General features: G+C 43.2%; 2 protein-coding genes across 4 annotated transcripts; one reads left to right on the forward strand and one right to left on the reverse strand.

Annotated features, from left to right (window-relative positions):
- Positions 1-2,337: 2,337 nt before the first annotated feature.
- dcaf7 (ddb1 and cul4 associated factor 7) lies at positions 2,338-7,694 on the reverse strand. 2 transcript variants are annotated; one of them, XM_012825828.3, is made up of 7 exons: positions 6,952-7,694; positions 6,342-6,500; positions 6,148-6,259; positions 5,765-5,883; positions 4,754-4,963; positions 4,339-4,456; positions 2,338-3,860 (listed from the first exon to the last, which is right to left on the reverse strand). In XM_012825828.3, exons 1-7 carry the CDS (start codon positions 7,099-7,101, stop codon positions 3,688-3,690), a joined length of 1,041 nt encoding a protein of 346 aa, XP_012681282.1. In that variant the 5' UTR covers positions 7,102-7,694; the 3' UTR covers positions 2,338-3,687. The 2 variants fall into 2 exon arrangements, with proteins under 2 accessions (XP_012681282.1, XP_012681281.1); XM_012825827.3 differs by having other exon boundaries at positions 2,338-3,863; positions 6,952-7,691.
- Positions 7,695-8,040: 346 nt separating this feature from the next.
- ccdc47 (coiled-coil domain containing 47) lies at positions 8,041-14,959 on the forward strand. Of its 2 annotated transcripts, none has more exons than XM_012825779.3 (13): positions 8,041-8,175; positions 9,687-9,985; positions 10,308-10,406; positions 10,576-10,750; positions 11,105-11,226; positions 11,511-11,576; positions 11,721-11,822; positions 12,146-12,256; positions 12,459-12,544; positions 12,652-12,710; positions 13,455-13,564; positions 13,920-14,087; positions 14,219-14,959. In XM_012825779.3, exons 2-13 carry the CDS (start codon positions 9,695-9,697, stop codon positions 14,297-14,299), a joined length of 1,470 nt encoding a protein of 489 aa, XP_012681233.1. In that variant the 5' UTR covers positions 8,041-8,175; positions 9,687-9,694; the 3' UTR covers positions 14,300-14,959. The 2 variants fall into 2 exon arrangements, with proteins under 2 accessions (XP_012681233.1, XP_031427084.1); XM_031571224.1 differs by lacking the exon at positions 8,041-8,175 and adding an exon at positions 8,333-8,381.
- Positions 14,960-22,491: the final 7,532 nt, after the last annotated feature.

The following is a 22,491-nucleotide window of genomic DNA, read 5'->3' on the forward strand; positions in this document are numbered from 1 at the left end:
GTGTGTGTTTGTGAGAGAGCTGCTACACACAGACATGTTTCAGTTCATTACAGGCTACTGTCTGATTGAGTCTCATCAGAAAGTCAGTCCTGATCTCACTTGAGTAGGACTCCACACTTTCAGATGAGGTGGACGCATACACACACACTCACACACACACACACACACACACACACACACACACACACACACACACACACACACACACACACAGCGAGAGAGAGTAAGAGCAAAAGAGAAACAGATATAGACAAAAACTTTCATACTTTTACACATTTAATCCATATGAAACTTCAAAAGCCAGGCATGTTCTACTGTCCAGTTAAGAGGCTCACACAGGATAATGATTCAGTACATTCCTCTCTCTGAATGTTCCCCACATTTCTAAGAATTTGGACCACCAAAAGATAATTATTGACATACACATTTGATTCATTATCTTTTTAGAAAATTGATAATATTTCTTATGAACTTCCAATATTACTGTTATTACAATTTACAGCAGTAATATTTCTAATGGGTCTTCATGGAAACCAACCACATCAAGTGAGAATGTACCAGCTGCCACACTGCCAAAGGATAGCGCATTATACACAAGCACACAGAGGAGCACACTTTGATCAGGGACCTTTGAAGTTTCTTTGAAACCAATCTAATGTTTTTATTCTATCTATTTATGGAAAATAGTGAATATCTCAAATCAAACTGGCCCTCACTTTGAATAGAGATTCTGAATAATGTAGCACTTTTCTACAGTTTGTGCCAGCAGTATTTTTGCACAAGCATTCTGGACATTTTGTTATTTAACATGAAGCATGGCAGCTTCAGTGAAATGAAAGTTATGGACAAGTGATGTAATATTTCAACCATGTGTGTACCCATATACCCAACAGCACACAAAATGGCTGTCCTATATGAACGTTAGCAGTTCAGGGGTCAGATTCAGATGGGGGGAGGGGGGGTTGGAGGGCTCACTGACATGGCCATAATTAGTTTGTTGGATGTAAAGCTGTTTTGGTCAACATATGTGGCTTGTGTTAAATGAAAGTTTGAGCTTGAGCTGATAACTGATATGATAATTGACTAAGTTGTGTCTGTGTGGTTGTCACTGTTGGTCAAAGTAAATGATATACTGTAACTGTACTGTATTTACTCAAAGATGGGGTAGTTGTACTTCTTCATCTCAGACTGACCACAGTTGTAACCAGAAGAAAAGCCATAACAGTATTTCAGGTGCTGCTTTTTGAGTCTTGAGAGACGGTGCAATGACAATCTCATCTCTGCTAGGGTTCTCAAGACATTACACTTTCTATTACACTCTTGTTGCAGCACAGGCTCCCCTTTCCATGTTTAGATCACTTTTTGTAGCAAAACACCTGTAACGTCACATAAAACCATCAGATAGACATGGATCATGGTGTGTGGATCAGTGTATCAGTTAAGATATTGAGACTCTGTGAATAGGTGAATATGCTTTGCCCCAGTGAGGTGGCTTTTACCAAAAAAATCCCCTTGTAGATTACATTCATAACGTGTGTGTGTGTGTGTGTGTGTGTGTATATATACATATATGTATTTATATATTTGTGTTAAATAATCCAGACTCATGGTGAGTTGATTGTTTACTCACATGGATTGTTTCACATTGTTTTTTAAAACGTGTATGCCCGATAAACAAATGTGTGAGATGACTCACGTGACAGAAACTGCACCCATAGTGGGTGGATACTTGCTGTTCTGGAGCTCGCAAGACTTGACAGCAGTGGTGGACAGTGGCTGCCAATCACTTTGGAAGTGTCAGAAGGACATCACAGACAGTCCAGGAGCTGGTGAATGTATCCAGGGTTATAACTTTTACTTGTATGTAAAGGTTTCCTAAAGTACACAATCATTATTGTTTCCCTTTTTAGATTAATTTTATTTATAATACACAGTAGTGAAAAAGGTAAATACAAATATATGAAAGCTTCTGGTGTCATTTCTGCTGTTGTGTTTTGTTAAAAATGTGATTGAAGGATGAGTTTCAACTTTGCCAAAAATGTAATGAAATGAAATGAAATGATCTGAATTTGCACAACTACAAATCATGTTCCAAGCTAGGAACAGTGTAACTGGTAGCATGATTCAACGTGACCGAACCATCAAACAGAAGGCAAAGATATTGTATAGGCACTGATTATAATGTATAAACACAATAATAGTTTACAAACATCCAATTATCAATCATTATAATCAAATTAAGAATTCCTGCTTCGAAGCTCAAACTGTCAATGGAGACAAACATTCTGTTCTTTACACTGCAATTGTTGCATAGTGATACAATTCAAGACAACCACATAAAACAAAAAAATTGTTTATTAAAATACAAAACTCAGTCACTGCTTCAAACTACACAAATCCTTCACTAATCACACTATTTGCAAAATAATATAGATATTACACAAGTGTTCCACATCAGGATGAAAAGCTCAGGATTTCCAGACGACTGGAAGGTCGGAGAATTCCGTCCGTCAGGATTTCAAACCATCACGACTAGCGACAAAAACCAGACAAACAATATCTATATAATGCACTAAACCAAATACAACCTGACTGAGTACATAATATTTCTATGTATATACACAATCTCCCTCTTTGTTTTCAACATGCAAAGGACCAGATATTAAAATAAAAAAATAAAGCACAGCAGAGAAAGGCTATACAGTCATTAGAAGAGAAAAAGGAGGACGCTAAAGTCTCATCCTCCTTCTGGAAAAAGAAGACATTTTGAATACAGGTTGTGTGCAGTCATTATCCACAATGTGCCATCATAACTGTCCTGGTGAAAGTGTCTGAACATGATGGAAATGCTTTGAGGGTAAAGAAAACTAAATGGGAGCATTTAACACATCACCCTCAGAAGTACTACTCCAGTCCTTTTCTTTTCTTGGGGGAGATTTGATCTACCATACAGTCCTGTCCTAGAAGACCCATTCTCATGATCACTGGGTCTCCTGTGATCGTTCATTTACAAAATCAAATAAAAACACACTACTAACAGACAGGGGTGTGAGACATTTAAAGTATGACAGAGTACTGATCTGAACTGAAGACATTATGGTCATAAGAATATGCCAGCTTTGGGTTGTTTGTTTGAGTTTTGTTGCTTGCAGATTTACTTTCTTCAGGTTCAAAATATTTCTGTCGCTTCCCATTACGCCTTCCCGGAGACCTGGATGGTCACAAAATACTGTACAGGAACAATCTGAATGTCCAAAAGTCCGGATGAATTATTTAGACTGGTGTAATGGTGTACACACATATAGACACCCCCATTCACACACACACACACACACACACAAACATACACACACACATGCGCACACACACAGTTAAGTTGTGTTCAACCTGTCTCCTTGGTTACTAAGCAGCAGGCTTCACTCCAGTCAAAAACATTCAGAGCACCTTCCAGACGCCCTCTAAAATCTCTCTCACTCTTAAGCCCCGCAACTACTGCACCCCCAGGGCTCAAAGACATTCTGCTTCTTCAGTTCTCCTACACCTCACGTCTCCAGCCTCAACATTCAGACCACCCCCAGCCATCATCCAGCACCACCACCCCCCACCCCCAACACACAAACACACACACAACCCCCATCTTTCCCACGTGTTTCCTCCCCTTCACATCCCTCCATCTGTGAGGCGGCCTTATACCCGTAGGATCTCCAGGCAGTTGTTGTAGCAGATGGCGATCCAGTCGGGCTGGGTGGAGGCCCACTGCACGTTGTTGATCTCGCCCTCGGCCGTGTAGGCCAGGATAGGGTCCTCGATGGCCCGCGGCATCTGCTGGATGTCCCAGATCAACGCCTGGTGATCGTCCGCTACAGTGAGGGTGAAAGAGACGAGGGCGCGTGGTAAAGCCAACCGTAGGGGGGGGGGGGTCTACAGCACAAACGTACCCGCAGGAGGCACGAGGCTGGTGTCGCGCTGTGTGGCAGTGCAGAGGAGTTGAGCTGGACGGACTGCACAGGGTGCTGTGAGTGCTGCCAGGAATCTAGCTCAAAATGGTGTGTATGCATGCGTGGCTACCAGTAAGGTATCTGACTCCACCAGTATCATGCACCTAACTGCCATTGATATCGCAAGGAGATAAACTGATAATGCTGTAGAGAATTCTGTGTAAGTGAGAGTGTGTCTGCAAAGCTGTATTTGTATGGTAGGCATGTCCCTTTCTGTGTGGGCGGTGTACAATGTGGTCTGTGGTTGTCAAGGCTGAGACCCGCGTGTAGAGGCGTGTGTCTCTCTTCTGCCCGCCCGCGCGCACGCGTGTGTGTGCGTCTGTTTGTACTAGTCTCTCACCTGCTGTGCAGATGTGGCAGGAGGAGTGCGGTGCCCAGGCGATGCCGTTGACACACGCGCGGTGGTTGTTGAGCCGAGCGACGGGCGTGCATGGCACACGCACGTCCAAAATCACCACCTGGGAGAGAAGTGCGAGAGAGAGGGAGAATGGAAAAAGTGAGACATTCTGTAATTTACTGTAGCCTCACAGTTGTAAGTCGCTTTAGATTAAATCAATAAACAAATGCCAAATAAAATCTAATGTGATGTAAATAATGTAAAGGGTCAGCACAAAAGTACAATAAGGCCTAGTGGAAACTTGTTTAAAACCCCTTAAGATCAGAGGCTACAGGACACAGAGGCAGGGTTGACACTGGTGAGAGACGGACGCTAGAGAGTGTAGGCGAGTGGGAGTGGGAGCAGAGGCGGAGCAGACCTCCATGCCGTCCATGGCCATGGTGGCCAGGTAGTTGGGGTCCTGCTTGTTCCAGCAGAGGCGCAGCAGCGGGTGGTGCTGGGGGTCCTCGTAGATGATGGTGCTGTGCTCCAGGTGCCGCAGGTCGAACATGCGCACCGAGCCGTCCGCCCCCACCGACGCAAACATGTCCCTGCCTCCGCCCGCGCGACTGAAGGCGATGTCATACACCTGCAGAGGAGGAAGAGGAAGAGGAAGAGAAAGACACGTCAACGAGGCACATTAGTGTTGTTGTAGATGACATGGTAAAGCAAGGTGCTGACATCATCAAGGTCATGGGTCAGATATACAAGGAGCTCACATACTGGTTGCAATGGCCTTTGGGTATCTGTACTGTATGTTGCTTTATATAAAGTCTATTGTATGTATAACTGTAAATGTAAGTAAAGAACAGCACATCAGGAATAAACCATTTAATTCCTGTTACTGCTGTCTTCTGGAGTCCATACCAGGTTACTGCACAATGTATGCTGACCAGCAAAATCAGCATCATGCTACTGATCACATGGAAATAAGTTCTTGAGCATGTTGGCACCAGCGCTACATCATGATACCTGGCTAATTTCCTACTTCATGCAGGCAGATCATTTACGTGTACATAACACAGCCGTCACATTTTCATTAAAGGTGGGAGGGGAAAAAAGGACACAATGTAGTGTCACAACATTTGTCGGCGCGATATTGTATTGATACAGCGTCACCAAGTATTGCGATATTTATTTCATTAATATTAGGATTTCAATTATATTTTCGTATATATGTCTACTCTGTTAACATTGCTTCCAAAGTCCACAAGATGGTGCAAGAACTTTTTTTTTTTTCACGGGAAAGGAAGTCAGTCGAGAACAAATGTACCGCGCCAAGATGGCTGTCATGTTCATGTAGAAACTACAATTATTCTACAGCCTGCTGTGTTTTGCCGTATTCTATAGATTCACACCGACACTGTGTCTGTCTGTCAAATCTGCTCACCTCTTTGTCATGAGCGATGAGCTGTGTCTTCACGTGGCCAGACACCAGGTTCACCCGGCCCAGCACCTGACCTGTCTCCAGCCCCCAGATGGTGCAGGTGGTGTCGATACTGGAGGTGCCTAGGTGTGGAACAAACACAGTAACAATCAGCTCCACCCGAGGGTACACACACACACACACACACACACACACACACACACACACACACACACACACACGAACACTTTTCACAGAAATAGGGGCACATCAATACATTCACCTACCCTTTCACTACAACCAGTCAGAACACACACAAAAATGGAAACAAAGAATAATATGAACATCACAATATTCCTTGTCTCTTGTTTGTGAACTCCAGGCAGAAAAGCTAGTCGCTTTCTCACCCAGTAGATTAGGATCCACTTCATTCCAGTCGAAGGACGTAAGTGGTGCACAGAAGTCGGAGTTCTTGTTGTTGTTCAATAGGCACTCCAGACGTGTGTCTGTGTCACTGACCTGTACATAACAGAAAGCTTCTCTTTGATTCACGCTCAGGGTTGACCAATGAAGGCATTTGATGTACATCTGAACTGCTTACCCTCCAGATGCGCAGGTAGTCCCCACTAGTGGCAAGGAGGTCGGGGTACATGCCCTTGGTGTCTGGAATCCACATGATCTTGGTGGTGGGGTACGGGTGGTCAAAGGTGTTCCTGCAGATGAACTCAGAGCTCTCCTCCTCCAGGCCCACCACCTGCACCTGTCATCGCCAACAGACGCACAAATACATTCAAAAACCATAGAACATTTTCATGCTCTCAACTGACTTTGAGGGATATTCAGTTTTGAGAGCTGTTCAATTATTTGGAAGGGTTACTTTCCCAAGGAGCAGTTCGTAATATAACATACGAATTCTTAACCTGAAGAACATACGCACTACATTTTGCAGCAAGTTGAGCTGCTTGACACTTAAGCACCGAGCTCAACTATGCTACGACGTATACTTATGAAAAAAATCAGAGCTTAACCCACTTTCTTATGCTATTAATACAGCGGTTGTGCACAATACATTAGATACCTAAAAGACCGGAATAATTGGGACAGTAACAGAAACTAGGACAGAGACAAAAGTTAGAGGATTCTAACATTACATTACGACGCACTGGAAACTACGAAGCGCAATGCCAGAACGACAAAAATGCATATCCTACCTTGTTGTTGTATTCCTCCACAAAGCTTCCGAGCGCCAGACGAAACCGCTTGTCGGGCCGTACACTCCAGTTCATAGCGTACACTGTCCATGGCGCCTCGTATTTGTAAATTTCTTTTCGCTTCCCGTGAAGCGACATTTCCCTCGCCATATAAAGTTCTATAACGTTATACTACACTAGCTGGTTACCTAAAAGTACCAGTTGAACACGATGTATTAGCAACGTTTAAAGAAAATAACGTCCCAAACAATATTTCTTACCACCCACAAGACAAAGTAATGCGTTAACTAAGTCATGTCATATCACCTGCAAAATATTAGCTTTGCTAGATAACGTTGGTGAGTATAACGTTATCCGTACCTGCTAGCTGCGCGATGTGTTAGCGTCAAACAAAGAAACGAATGAGTTTCGTTAGCATAAACCTGCAGTACTCGGACTTCGACTGTTAAGGGTTGCTGCCAGGATGCACAACAATGTTACTACTAGAATCCTCGCTATAAGACTTGACTATCTGATAAAAATCGGCCTTGTCCCACCGACGTCCATTGTTTTTTTTAACCCCCCTGACTTTCTCTTCTTGGATTTCTCGGATTGCTTCAGCAAGCCTTCCCACTTTCTAGTATGTGAATGCGGCGACAATACTGGCTCTGAAGAGAGTAAGCGGTGTAGATAATTAAAAGATTTTCATTTCACCACTTAAAGGGAAACCATTCCCTTTAAGTGAAACCCACCAGATCATATAAATGTACCCAGCTAATTGCAGTTTGCATAGGTATCAAATGTTGGGGCCTTCTTACTGATTCTCTGATTCTGTTGCGCGACTTCTAGAGCAAGGTGTTATAAACACTAAGGTGATGTGTGTGAGTCCCAGAGCTGGACACTTACAACTGTGCATATTAATGTAAAGAAGTCATCGTTGTACCCGCAATGAGTTACATTAAATAGTTACATTCTCTGTGTCGCCAAAGTCATCGAATGTCTCTGGTGTCGCCAAGATGGCACATCTTTGCCTGTGCCAAACCAGATGCCAAACACGTACAGATTTTGCAACCCTGGCCCCTTTAAATGGAACTTGTTGTAGCTGGTTTCACACACCCTGTAATGCATTGCTCAGGGAGTGCTAGCACGTAGCTAAATATAAGCTAGGGTCTAAAACCAGTGCTAAGTATTTGAGGAAGCTCTTGGACGTGCTTCCTCGAGGATCACAAGAAACTGTTTAACAAGGTAATATCATGTGCCCTACATGGTACAAACACATTTTTAGAAATATATTTATTTTATGACAGTGACTATAAATGACATGCTGACTTGTCATACTTGTAAGGTACTTAGGAACTCGTATGCTAACCAGGGGTGAGGTAGCAGGCTAGCATTTCTTCCATACATTATGTGGGGGATGGGTCTAAATGCTAACCTGGTTACTGTCAACAGTAAGTAGTCAGCTAAATGTCCTAACTAGCTGGCCATTTGTTTGATGCAATTCCATGATATGTCGTTTTTGAAGACCGATAAGTGACCCCAGGTCATCTACGGTCGATGTGGCTTGAAATACACGCTACTATGATGTTTTTGACGGTGTTAACCCGTGTTATTCTAGCTAGGCTGTGGAGTTAGCCGGGGATCGGCATGACTTTAGCTAACTACTCGATCTGTGTCTGTCACGCCTGTCACAGACCTGGCTTTTGCAAAATTAAAACAGATTGATTTAGCTAGCTAGATGAATATTGTAGTTACGGAGTTATGACACATGACAGCTGTTAAGGTCATGTGTGCTTCTTGGCTATTACTTCATGTCAGGCAACTTGGAGTTGGAACAATACTAAGCTGCAGATAAAGCGATTAGTTTTGTCTATGCCGGTGACGGACCCTAGCTAGTATGCTTGTAAACTACCCAAGCTAATGAGCTCTATTTGGCCAGTTGCCCCAAGACACTTCAAGTGGGACAGTTGCGATTAGTCGAAACCACCTGTTAATGAAACACGAAACGCTCTATGCTATAGTCCTCCTGAGCCTCTACACATAAGAGAATGGTTGACAATATTCACTGTTAACACGTTATTTTTAACATTTACTTTAATGTTGATATTATTAATGTGGTTCACAGGTTTTCGGGCAAGACCTTTCTGGTCCCATACTGTCTCTGACTGTGCATATTGCCCATGTTTCGAGAATATTTATCACGACTATCAGAGATATTCAAAGAGGAAAAATGCAACCATGGAATACGCTCACCCCCCATGTGGCGTTTGTTTAGTGATGCAAGCCAGTATGCAGGTGTCACGTCGTATAAGCAGTTCCTTAGCTGTTGGATCAAACCAGTTTGGACTTTAATCTCCTCTACATGGTTTCTGAGTTGTTCATAAGCCATGTCTCCATTGTGGATAAATGTTAACAGCTGATCAGAAAAATAAAGTATTTCTATGTTTCCAAATAGATTACATTGATTTAGTCTTCTTACCTAGATGGATTCAGAGTGGAGTGTTGTTAACTGCTTACTGTATGAGTATTTTGATTGAACAGGTGTGTTGTGACTGTTTGTGCTGCGTATACCATCAGAGACCACATACTAGTCCTGCTTTGAGCCTGTCTGAATGAGAAACTTTTTTGTGATTATGTGATTAGTGCATTCTTATGACTTTGTCCTTAGAGGCTGAGTGTATCGGCCTATGGGTTTCACATAAAAAAATGTATTTAACATTTTCTGGAAGTTTGACTGTTTTGCTCTCTTTTTGCAGACCGAACCATGAGGAGTGTGATGCTGCTCGTAGTGCCAGCGCTCCTGCTGCTGCTGGCTCTCCCGGCCACCAGGGGTCGCTACAATGACGACTTTGACGACGGTGAGGACCTAGCCGAGTTTGACGACAATGACTTCGCTGAGTTCGAGGATGTGAGCGAGGACCAGGGCACGGAAACGGAGACGGCCCCGCCCCCTCCACGGGCGGCGCCTTCAGTGCCCGCAGATGAAGAGGATGATGACGAGGCCACAGTGGAGACGGAGGACGGTCAGGATGAGTTCTACGATGGGGACACTCAGGTGAGTGAGAGGCAAAGCGTATGTGTTTGTGACTGGTTTGTGCATGGGTGTATGTGAAAGGGTATCACTGGGAACTGTAGCTCAAACCTAGCTGAGGATCTGGTCTGTTACAAACCAGAATATGTACATGACCCCTTTGGTGCAGCTACTTTGTGGAACTACTGCAATGCTCTATAAGCTTGAAGAAAAGGCTGTCTAAGCATGCCTTAGGTGTAGTTGCATTTAAGCATATCAAAAGTCTCTTATCATATATCAGTAGGTTGGTTAGTAGTACAGGTTTGATGAGCATTCACTTACGTCTGATCCCTCTTTGCTCCTGCAGGACCAGGACAGTTACAGCAAGTATGACAACGAAGAGTTTGAGGGTTACGAGACCAAGACGAGTCCCTCTTTCAAAGACAACACCCTCATCCTGAGAGAGGTAGGGAAGTCTCTGTCCATCCTTGCTACCTCGTGTACCTCCTGCTCACACACACACTCACACACACCTTAAACTCTGCGACACCTGTCCTGACCTGTGATTGACTCACCCGAGGACCCGTAGACATGATCATGAGCGTGTTGGTGGTTCTCTCCGTGGCGGTCTCTAGGTTCCAGCCCACCTGCAGAACAGCTGGGAGAGCTACTACATGGAGATCCTGATGGTGACGGGCCTGCTGGCCTACATCATGAACTACATCATCGGCAAGAACAAGAACAGCCGCCTGGCGCAGGCGTGGTTCAACTCGCACCGGGAGCTCCTGGAGAGCAACTTCGCCCTCGTCGGTGAGAGGGAGCTTCTCCTCTTCTCCTCTTCTCCACTTCTCCACTCCTCTCACTTCTTTTATTTTCCTCTCTCTCTTTTTTTTGCACTCCTCTCATTCTCGCCTCTGCATTTATTCTCTCCTCTTTCCACTCCATTCTCTATCTCCTTTGTGTTCACTTATCCTTTCACCTTTTGATTTCTACCTGCCCTCATTCCTCTTCTCTGAAGTCCCAAAGGCTTTTTTACATTTTTGTAATCCCTTCGTTATAATGATGAAGCTTTTATTGTAATGATGGTGGACCTGAGACTAGATTGAGTTGTACTGTAGAATATGCGTAGGTTTTCAGTTCTGACGGCGGTAACTCTGCCTGCAGGTGATGACGGTACCAATAAGGAGGCCACCAGCACGGGGAAGCTCAACCAGGAGAATGAGCACATCTACAATCTCTGGTGCTCTGGTCGCGTGTGCTGTGAAGGCATGCTCATCCAGCTCAAGGTGTGTGTGTGTGTGTGTGTGCGTGTGCGTGTGTCTGTGTGCGTGCGTGCTTGCGTGCGTGCGTGCGTGCGTGCGTGTGCGTCTGTGTGTGCGTGTGTTGTAATTGCCAAAATGGAAAAATGGTGGGATGTTAACCTCAACAAACGGTTTTTCTTATCTTGGAGAGTGGGAATGTATGTCTATTTTTCTGTCCTTGGGAGGCTTCAGTTAGGTTAATAAGTGACCTTGGGGAAGGGTTTATGGTTCCTTCAGTCATGGCTGAATGTATGTCTGCTCTCCACCAGTTCCTGAAGAGGCAGGACCTGCTCAATGTTCTGGCCAGGATGATGAGACCAGTCTGTGACCAAGTAGTAAGTGCACATATTCCCATACACACAATAATATAGACCGGAACACAAATCAAAGACCAAGAAAAACGTGTGGTAGTCTAATTTTTTAGTTTTCTTTTAGTCAAAGCAACAATTTCTCAGTAAGCCTTTTGTGTTTCTCTTCAGCAAATCAAAGTGACGCTAAATGAAGATGACATGGACACGTTTGTCTTCGCCCTGGGCACCAAGAAGGCCATGGCTCGCATGCAGAAGGAGATGCAGGACCTGGTAAGAGTCTGAAAATAGAGCTTGATTGTTCTCTCCTTTGAACGTCGCTTTGGATAAAAAAAGCGTCTGCTAAATGACTAAATGGAGGTTATTTGTGCACATGAGCGTTTGAGAACGAGAGCTGTGTAGAGAGCGATTCCATTTAGTTCTGCAGGGATTTGTTGGCTGAAGGTACAAATGTCACGGGGTCAAGGGGCCAAGGGGTTTAAGAGTGAGTTTAGCTCATGGCTCATGTGTTGTACGTCTGTGCATGTGTCTGCCAGGGGGGGGGTGGCAGAGGGGGTTTCCTGTGTCTCATTCTCCTCTGTTGTCTCCTCTCTCAGAGCGAGTTCTGCAGTGACAAGCCCAAATCGGGGGCGAAGTACGGTGTCCCCGAATACTTGACCATCCTCACCGAGATGGGCGAAGTCACGGATGGCCTGATGGACAGCAAGGTGAGTGAGAAAGTGCAAAGTGGGAGTGCAAGCAGAAGCCAGTTGCTTTGTGGTGGCGAACGTGAGGTGTAGTTACTGAGTGACTACAGTATTGTTGGTTATTTGAAGAATCTACTGGAAAATACTGGTGTGTGTGTGTGTGTGCTCTTGTTAATGTCCCTTTCTTCCTGTGCGTTTACCACTGTTCTTGTCATTCTTCCAGATGGTGCATTACATCACCAATCATGCCGAAAAGATCGAGTCCATCCATTTCTCGGACCAATTTTCTGGTCCAAAAGTTATGCAAGAGTATGTGATCTCTCACATTTGCTGTCATATGCTAAGCAGCGTTAGCAGATTCTCAGATGAACATTGTGAGACTGTTGTCTGACCGCTGCCCAAACGTTGTGTTTCAGAGATGGTCAGCCCTTAAAGCTGCCCGACACGAAGAAGACGCTGCTGTTTACATTTAACGGTAAGAATCTTACCCTCCACACACGCCATAAAAATCCACAAACAATAAAACTTTGTACATTTTCGTCATAGGCCTGTGTCTTCTTAGCCTGACGATGTCATACTCATAATTCTAGTCAGAATATGAGTCTGATACCGCTCCGTTGGGCTGTGATTATGGGGCGTGTTTCAACCGAACCAGGAAAAAAAATGCCTCTTCGCTCAATTGGATATATCTAGAACCAATCAGAGCAACGTAGTATGACCATAACGTAGACCATGGGGCCAGCTGATACATTAAACTTTTACCGGATCCCGTAGGAAGGACGGCAAAAACATCTTTTCGATCGACAAATGCCTTGATCGCGTTTCTCTGTTCCTCTTTCAAAATGAATGTGCTGTCAATGTCTTCTAAAACAGACTCGAATCTCCACATTTCAGCTCTCCAACGGTAGCCATGTTTGTTGAAAACGAATTCACCCCAAAAGCTATTTGGTGACGTGGTTGATTACGTTACGGTTGATCATCTGTCCATCATCGTATAAAGCCCGCCCTGACAATTTGATTGGTCTATCTATCTCCTCACAGATTTTTGTGAGGAGATAATTTCTCCCCAACGGAGCGACACCAGACCGAACTTCCCAACCAAAAATGTTGTGGGCGGGGCTAAGTTCGTCTGGCATCCAGGCTAGTGTCTTCTTGTATTGCCAGCTGAAATGTTTGTGTGTGTCTGTGTGTGTCTCTCTCTCTCTCTCTTTGTGGGCAGTGCCTGGGATGGGTAACACATCTCCCAAAGACATGGAACAACTGCTGCCTCTGATGAACATGGTGATCTATAGCGTTGATAAGATCAAGAAACTTCGCTTGAACAGGGAGGTGAGTGGCCCCCCCCCCCCAAAGTCTAATGGTCCAAAAAAAAACATTTCAAACAAGAAAGGCTAAAATTGAATTGAATTGAATTGAATTGAATTGAATTGAATTGAAATGAAATGTTAGGCCTAATGCACGTAATGATAAAAGGACAATAAAGACTTTGGCAATACTGTGCGGTATGTTTTGCTTGGTTTCTCTAGAGGCCCAATTATCTATCTGTTTGAAATATTATTACATTGGTGCCTTACAATAGGCCTCCATCCGTATGCAAGTCATAGTCCTTTCCTTAAGTCTGCGAATGAATTTTTTTACTAAATGATTTGTGATGGAAAACTAATAGCTTGACTTCCATATGCAGGGGAAGCAGAAGGCTGATAAGAACCGCGCTCGTGTTGAGGAGAACTTCCTGAAGCAGACCCACGCCCAGAGGCAGGAGGCTGCCCAGACGCGCCGCGAGGAGAAGAAGAGGGCTGAGAAGGAGAGGATCATGAGCGAGGAGGATCCCGAGAGACAGCGCCGCATGGAGGTGCAAAAAAACAACTAGAAAGTCTTTGAGGCAGCTTGAATTTGCAGTTGTTTTGAACTTCAGTGAGGACAAGAAATGAATCTAAATGCAGTGAATGAAAACTCTCTCTCTCTTTTCTTTCCCTCCATCAGGAGGCTTCCCAGCGCCGTGATCAAAAGAAGCTGGAGAAAAAGCAGATGAAGATGAAGCAGATCAAAGTGAAAGCCATGTGAAGGGGCACAACAATGCAGTGTTGCGCGCATGCACAAACACACACACACATTTCTTCTTCAGATGACTGCTTCCATCCTCACACACATGTACTTCTCAGTCTCAAACACACTTCGCTTTCTGGTTGAATGTGTGTCTCTTCTACCTGCTGCAAAAGTTCTTCCACATCATAGAGCTGTCACCTTGCCAGTCCGTGTCTGTCTTGTCCTGCTCTGATTTATATTTTCCTCTTCCTAATGTCTGGAGTTACTTGTAAGAGTCTCATTGCAGACAACCAGGGAGTATTGTTTAATTTAAAGAGAGGGAAAGGTTGCACTTGTAATAAAAATGCTGGCCTTTTCAGCTATAATACGCCCATGACTGAAATCCCATTTTATAGGTGAAATTGTAGGCATGTGGGGATTTTTTATTTTTTTTTGTATTCAAATGGTCATGCTGGAATGATATGTTTCATGTTAATTTAATGCTAAGTCAAGCTGCACTGCATTTTTTTTAAATAGGATCTTCTGACTTGAATGGTTCTTTACTGAAAGTTTGGTGAATACTGCCATCATCAACAAGAAAAACAACCACGCAGTCGTGAGATCCTGTCATGTTTGTGTTTGGCTTACACAAACCACAGATCAAAATAAAAAGAAGTTGTGCACTGAAATTGTGAAAAATTGGGTGATTGTGTCTTTTCTCTTAAGTCACACCTAAACAGGATGTTTTGTGATTGTGTGCTGGACTCTCCATTAATCTTTCAGGCCTTGGGGTCTGGCAAGCGCCTTGATGGCACCACATAAAATAAGTACTATAAATATAAATACATAAAACTGAGTTAAATTGTTGGGAGTTTTTTGGGGATTTTACAGAATTTCACATGGGATACTACATTTAGTTTAGTAAATACTTAAGACATTTTGTGATCGTTGTCATATCACTGGTGGTATGAAACAAGTGAATATGAGTGTGTGTCAGAGAGAATCTTAACCCTAAAGAAATTATTTGGATGAAGTGGTCTGGAGACTTGCCACCCCACTGTGAGGTAGGTGGGAGTCAACATTTGTTTCTCTTGAATGCACCTGCCTCAGTAAAATTGATTTGTATTGCAAAGTTGTGACTGTCATAACAGAGACCCAACCGTCATGAGTTCTGAAATAGGCGGGTCAGGTCATGTCATGTTACAGCCAGGTAGAGAGAGCATGTAGCTGCTCACTATATGCCTCCAAATTGTGTTGTATGCGAATACAATGACAATAAAGGCTTTTCTTTCTTCTTCTTATGTATCTATGTATATCCTTTATAAATCATTTTAATCTGAATGTGCCTTAATTTTCTCTGCCACTGAAATTGCTCCTTGATCAGTGCCACCCCACCCAACTACCTCTCTACTCTTCGCTATCTCGGAAAAAAGTGCAGCAGAGAACAGAACTGTTGGTTTTGTAGTAATAATTCATAAAGGTAACAAAAGCATAATAGTTACAGTGCTTCATTATACAGGTGCAGCTCAATAAATTAGAATATCATCAAAAAGTTGATTTATTTCAGTAATTCGATTAAAAAAGTGAAACTCATATATTATAGAGATACATTACACACAGACTGATATATTTCAAGTGTTTATTTCTTTTAATTTTGATGATTATAACTGACAGCTAATGAAAACCCAAAATTCAGTATCTCAGAAAATTAGAACATTACTTAAGACCAATAAAAAAAAAGGATTTTTAACACAGAAATGTTGGACTACTGAAAAGTATGAACATGTACAGCACTCAATACTTGGTCGGGGCTCCTTTTGCATGAATTACTGCAGCAATGCGGGGTGGCATGGAGGCGATCAGTCTGTGGCACTGCTGAGGTGTTTTGGAAGCCCAGGTTGCTCTGATAGCGGCCTTCAGCTCTTCTGCGTTGTTGGGTCTGGTGTCTCGCATCTTCCTCTTCACAATACCCCATAGATTCTCTATGGTGTTTAGGTCAAGCGAGTTTGCTGGCCAATCAAGCACAGGGATATCATGTTTAAAAGGCCAATTCATTCTTTGAAAACCCTTCTGCAATTATGTTTGTGTGGCTGAAAACTGCTGTGCTGTTTAAGGAGGCAATAAAACCAGCCTCCTTTGGGCTACTTGAGTATCTGAAGCATCAGCAGTTGCAGATGCCTCACAGGTCATCAGGACCTGGAGGTTTTATCAAATAGTACCCAGAAAATGCCAGACTTATCTTCAACAGTGGATAGGCTCTGGAATGCTGGCCTTCTGGGTAGAGTTTCAAAGAAAAAGCCATACCCGACTGGCAAATGAAAGAAAAAAAAACATATCCGACTGGCCAATGAGAGGATAACGCCATATTTGACTGGCCAATGAGAGGACAAGACTACATTGGGCAAAACAAAGCAGATACTGGGTGAAAAATTATTGAATAAATGGTATTGACAAAAACAAATCTAAGCTGAGGTGTTTGGATCAAAGAGAAGAAAATATGTGCGGTGTAGAACAAATGAAACGGCGTTGGAGGAGTGCTTGACACCCTCTCTCAAGCGCGGAAGAGGAAATATTGTCTGGGGGTGGGGAAGGCTATAACTCCATTTTACCATTTATCCCTCGCCATGACACCCTGTGGAAACAGGGGTGGTGAGTATCGCCATGCCATGCCCTGTAGACAGCATTTGATTGTTTTTTTTGTAATTCAAGTTTTTATTTAGGCGTTGGTGTTTGACATTACAACATTATACACTATACATTATGAGACATTTCTTATTCTGCACATTACATACATCGGTGGCATAGCAAAACAAAAATGAAATAAAAATACATTACAAATAAGACCATTTGTGTAAAGGACATGTTGATAGTTACATAACTAGGAATAATATTCGTTTTTTTTTTTTTTTATGTTGGGTACACTCAAAAGAAGGTGTTCAAGCTGCATGCTCATCAGGAAGTGTAATGTGAGCCCAGAACGAGACCCAAATCAGCATTTGATTGTTGCCAGTTTTATCTTACAACAAGACAGTGACCCAAAGCATTGCTCCAACCTCAAGACCCAATTATGGAAGAATCAGTGAAGCTTTAATTGTGTCTTCACTATAATTCCAGTTACTTTTGCACCTTATTTGCTGGATAAAATTATGAGTTTTCCTAAAAAAAACACATAGACACACACTACCGTTTAAAAGTTATAAAAAATTCTCCCTGAACGGTAGCAAAATCAGGAGGTCCAGCTTACTGACTGTGTGGAGTGTGGAGTGAAGATGTCATAGCTGCTGATTGTTCACTTCCACAAGATTGTCCTTTCAGTCTGAGTGTTATTGTTTTTTTTCTCTGTGCTTCTCTCAACCAAGTTGATCCCATGACCTGTGGTACAGCATCACTAACTCTAGTGCTGGTGGGATAAATGTCTTTTTCTGTTTGTGAGGGCACATTAGGTACTGACATCAGAACCCTGTCACCAGCCCTTCAGTGTCACTGAAAAAAGTCAAATAATTGCCCCCCAAGAGAAGACCTCAGGGGATTGAATGCAGAACCCCTAAATCACCACGTTAACAAAGCAGTGTGGAGATTAACTTCCTCTTCAAGGGATTTCTGGGGAATTCTTTAACTTCTTCGCAAATATTCATTTCATCTAAAATATATTTTGGGAAATGTGTCGTTTGATTTAAAAGTTGTTTGAATGACTCACCCTGGGAACAGCAAATTTGCATTTAGAACATTTGCACAGGACATGGAGATGTGATGAGGGATGGTCCTCCATGGAAATGACTCTTACACCTGAAATTACACCTGCTGCACCAGTCTGATATATAAGATACTCATCCTGTCTGCTGCACAGTCAGCCTCCAAATCACTGCACACATAGTGGACCTACTGTGGCATCTCCACTAATCTCCATCTGGCTGGTAAGTGATGCCGTGAAACTATCATTTAGGAATCATGATATCATGTTTGATCCATTGGTGCTTAAATACAAAAGAATACACATCAAACTGTAATTCGTATTGCTTCTGATTCTACATTTACATGGCATGAAATTACATTCACTTAAAATATCAAAATAATATTTCCATGTATTTCAGTTGAGATAAAAAGAGATAAAAGTCTCAGTTAGATAAATGAAAGTCTGCATTAGTGTATGATTGTAAGGTCCTGTTTGTGAGACAGTATTTCACCTGTATTTCGTAACTTCTTTTATTTGGACCATTTTCCTCTCTCCAATGAGAGTTCCTATTTTTTGGTGCCCTATAAACCAAGTGCATACAATATGACTTAACACAAATCTTTTTGACTACATCCCTTCACCAGGTCCCCTGCTGCCACGGCGCCAAGTTGAGTGAAGATGGAAATATTTGTATGGAGGACATTTTTCTCTCCTGATAATGGATCAACTACGCCATCTAACACCTCTGATTCCTTCTGCACTCCTGACCAGCACAAATACACAATAATCTGGTCTGCCACAGTCCTTGTAGCTTTTATACTGACGTTTACCGCTTGTGTAGCCATAGTGATGAGGTTAGCCGGAAGGCACTGGTGTTCGGGTCGACGAGGCCAGGGGATGTCCTCAAGTTCCTCCTCCTCTTCCTCAAACATCTTACTCTTTAACATCATGCTGTTCACTTTAATTTCCTGCTTTTCTCTGTTGCTTTCTCCTCTCAAGAGCCTCAAGGTCATCTCCAGTCTCCCCCTAAGGTCATCACGGTAGGCGTCAGTAGTGTCCTGATTGGTGGGCCCATATCCTCCCTGGCCATTTCCCTGGACTGCTACCTGGCTGTGGTGCACCCTGTGAGGTACATGCATATCAAGACTTCAAGGAGATTCCCAGTGATCCTCACCACACTCATTTGGCTCTACACTATTGTCATGGAGATCATCATCATCGCCATGGATCTGGAGTTGCCCAGTCCTGCCTGCCTCCTCACGTTTTATGTGTTTTTGCCCCCGTACATTTTCCTGAATGTCTCCACTCTCCGCGCTCTGAGACTAGCTGGTCCTGAGCGGCGCCGCCTCGCTGACCTGAGCCCCTTAAAGCGCCGGGCTTTCTGGCTAATCGTGGTCATGCTGACAGCAACTCTACTGTACAGCTGCCCGATGGTGGCAATGTTGTCATATCAGGCTATGTCCAATGTGAACGAACCGAAGTTCCTCTGTGTAGTGTTCCCCATGGTGATGATGATTCCTCCCATAAGTGCCACTTTCATCACCCTCTTCCTTTTCTGCCACCTATTCTCTGCAAAGTGGTGTACGATAAAGCACTATATCTGTTTATAGTCCTCAGAGGGGTATATTCTGTAGTTGTTTAAAACCTTTCCCCTCACACCCCACAGTGTAATGTAGGTCTGTCGGCCAACTTATGTATAACCAAGAGGCCCTTAAGAAATAACTGCATGTCATAGCATATACACTGAGTTTGTGAATACACACATTGCATGCGATGTGATAAAGTACTGAGAGGTTATTTGTGTGATAGTGTGCTACTTGTGTGGTAGTTAACACAGGCAACCAAACATAAGCACAGACTTAGGTTATATAATCAATCATTGCATGTGTCTCTTTTGTAATGTTTCAATGCATTAAAAAAATTATTCACCCCAAAATGATTTAATCGTCATCATTAATTTAGGCCACCCTCTTATTTTCTTGCGCAGCTTGTCAGCTTAAGCTAAATGTATGCTACTCCGAGCCCTCTCCGAGCAAACCTCGGAGAGGCTCTCGTACGGGAAGTTAGAAAAATGAGTAGGTGCACGACAGCCTCTCCGAGGTGCTTGGAGAGGGCTCGGAGAGAGCTGTTAAAGTCGGAGAGGCGTTCCCTGTGTTCGGAGAGGTGTTCCCTGTGTCCGACTACGTAAAATCGGAGTAGCATAAATTTAGCTTTAGTCAGCACTAGATTGTGGGAGGTGGGAGATTCATCAGTGTTCACTATTTTGAGCATGAGCAACTAGTTGAGGTTCTCACACCATACTCACACCATACTCACTGTGAATTAGTCAGCTCTAGACTGTGACAGAGCTGACTGCATTGGTGAAGGGTAATATACTCACCACATCTTTCTCCTCTCATGTAGTCTCATATAGTCTGATTATATATGTGTGAACTCATGGGGAGTTTGGCATATGACTTTGGTCTCCCCAGTCTTTCTACAAAATTGCTATGTTCAGTGGTACTCTTGGGCAGCACTTATGCTTTCGGTCCATCTTCAGTCATTCCTCTACCTAATTCCTTATTGTGCTTCTTGAAAAATTGAAATACAAATCCTAACCCTAGACAATCTCTTAGACCTCCAACAGGAATCTTTGTCAAGTGGTCTGGGGTGGGGGTACTGGTTGTGATGGGGTGTCAGGGGCATGATGTTTTGCCTCCGTCTTACCCTTAAGGTCAATTCACAGTCCAGGCAACAAGTTTGAAAACAAATTGTGGTCGGCAGATCTTTGTGAACTATCATAGTCCTGCGCCAGAGAAAAAACGTCGAATAGAACATCATCTGTAGTTTCTATGACAACTTGTATGACGACGTTGCTATAGTCTGTTACATTTTCTAACGTTACATCTAATCACGAAACGACAAAGCCACAAACCGTGACTACGGCAACACATCAAAGCGTTGAACTTTGAGTTGCTATCCAATGAGAGTGCTGTGAGATTGTGTGTACCAGTCTACTGAGGCCATAAATGAGACAAATACCCATGTATCATGTATGTCCAAAATTACTGACCTTTTTATTTTTGTGACCCTGAACTGGGCCCCTGAAGTGAGGATGGCAGTGCCCCGTTTGTTTACTTTCTGAGCAGAATACAATAGTTTAGTAATGGTCATTAATATGAATGGGCTTCTTAATGTATATCTCTCTCCCGGTCAGTATAACACCTCTAGGCCTGAAACTGAGAAAAATGTAAGTCTCCCATGAATTGTTCAACCTGAGACTCAGGTTCTATAATCAATCAGTGCATGTGTCTGTTTTGTAATGTTTCAATGCATTAAAAGAATGATTCAGCCCTAAATGATTGGCAGACTCAGTATTTTATATCATTAAAATATGGACATCTGGGACAACAACCTTTTTTGCGGCTTGTCTGGTTAAATGGCACGTGTTTAAACTCTTTATAAATGACACCACACATAAGCTCATTCATTTTGTTTCCCTTGTGTGTTGTGTGGGATGATGTGACGATACGGCTCAAGATTTATTCAAACAAAGTCAATGTTATGACTGTAGACTTCATTGGGGAAACATTTGAATAGAACACTTTTGCATATGTTGTCATTTCTGTACCCCATTGCAATGACTCCACAACTGCACCATGTTCAGCACATCAAGCACAGTCACTGTCTCTATCAACTCACTTGGCTGTGACCACATAACAAGAATTGTGTTGTCACGATTCACGCAAGAATTGAGTGGTAAGTTTTACAAAACAATTTGTCATATTTATAATATCTATTACATTATTATTTTCTGTAGTTGTAGATGCTTAACACTGTGATCTATTGGTTGAAATATAAAATTAATAATGGTCTTTCAAACTCAAACTCAGTGAATATTTCAATTCAGTTAATTCAGTTTGTATAGACCAGCATAAGGTGTAGCTTGTCATTGTCTTTTGAAAACAGCAACAAAAGAGATGCAATGTTTAATGTGCAGTTGAAGCCATCATGACCTTTTCACTTCACCAGCCTCGATCTACAATTTAACAAAAATGCAGATGTGGAAGACATTTCTCTCTCGTGACAATGGATCATCTGACCCCACCAACATCTCTGCGTCCTCTGTGAAATGCACATCCGACTACCAAATATACCAGACGGTGTGGGCCGCCACAGAGATCATAAGTGCCACTGTGGGTTTTCTGGCTTGTGCGGCCATCATCTGGGAGACTGTCCAAAAGTACAGGCGGTCAGGTCAAAGGGACCAAGGCAGGTCTTCCAGTTCTTCCACCTCTTCAGACCTCCTCATGGTCAACCTCATCCTGACTGGTATCATTAACAACACTACACTGTTGCTGCATGCATTCAACTCTCTCTCCAGTGTTTCTCATCTCTCACCTCAGCTCATTGCAGCATTGAGTGCTGTTACATTGACCGCCGGGCCACCCAGTATGGTGTCCATTTGCCTGGACTGCTACCTGGCCGTGGTGCACCCTCTGAGGTACAGACATCTTAAGAAGACATGGAGACACCCGTTGATCCTCACCGCTTTCATTTGGCTCTACACCGTCATCGC

This window comes from Clupea harengus, chromosome 1 (assembly GCF_900700415.2).
Source record: "Clupea harengus chromosome 1, Ch_v2.0.2, whole genome shotgun sequence".
Taxonomy (NCBI): domain Eukaryota; kingdom Metazoa; phylum Chordata; class Actinopteri; order Clupeiformes; family Clupeidae; genus Clupea; species Clupea harengus.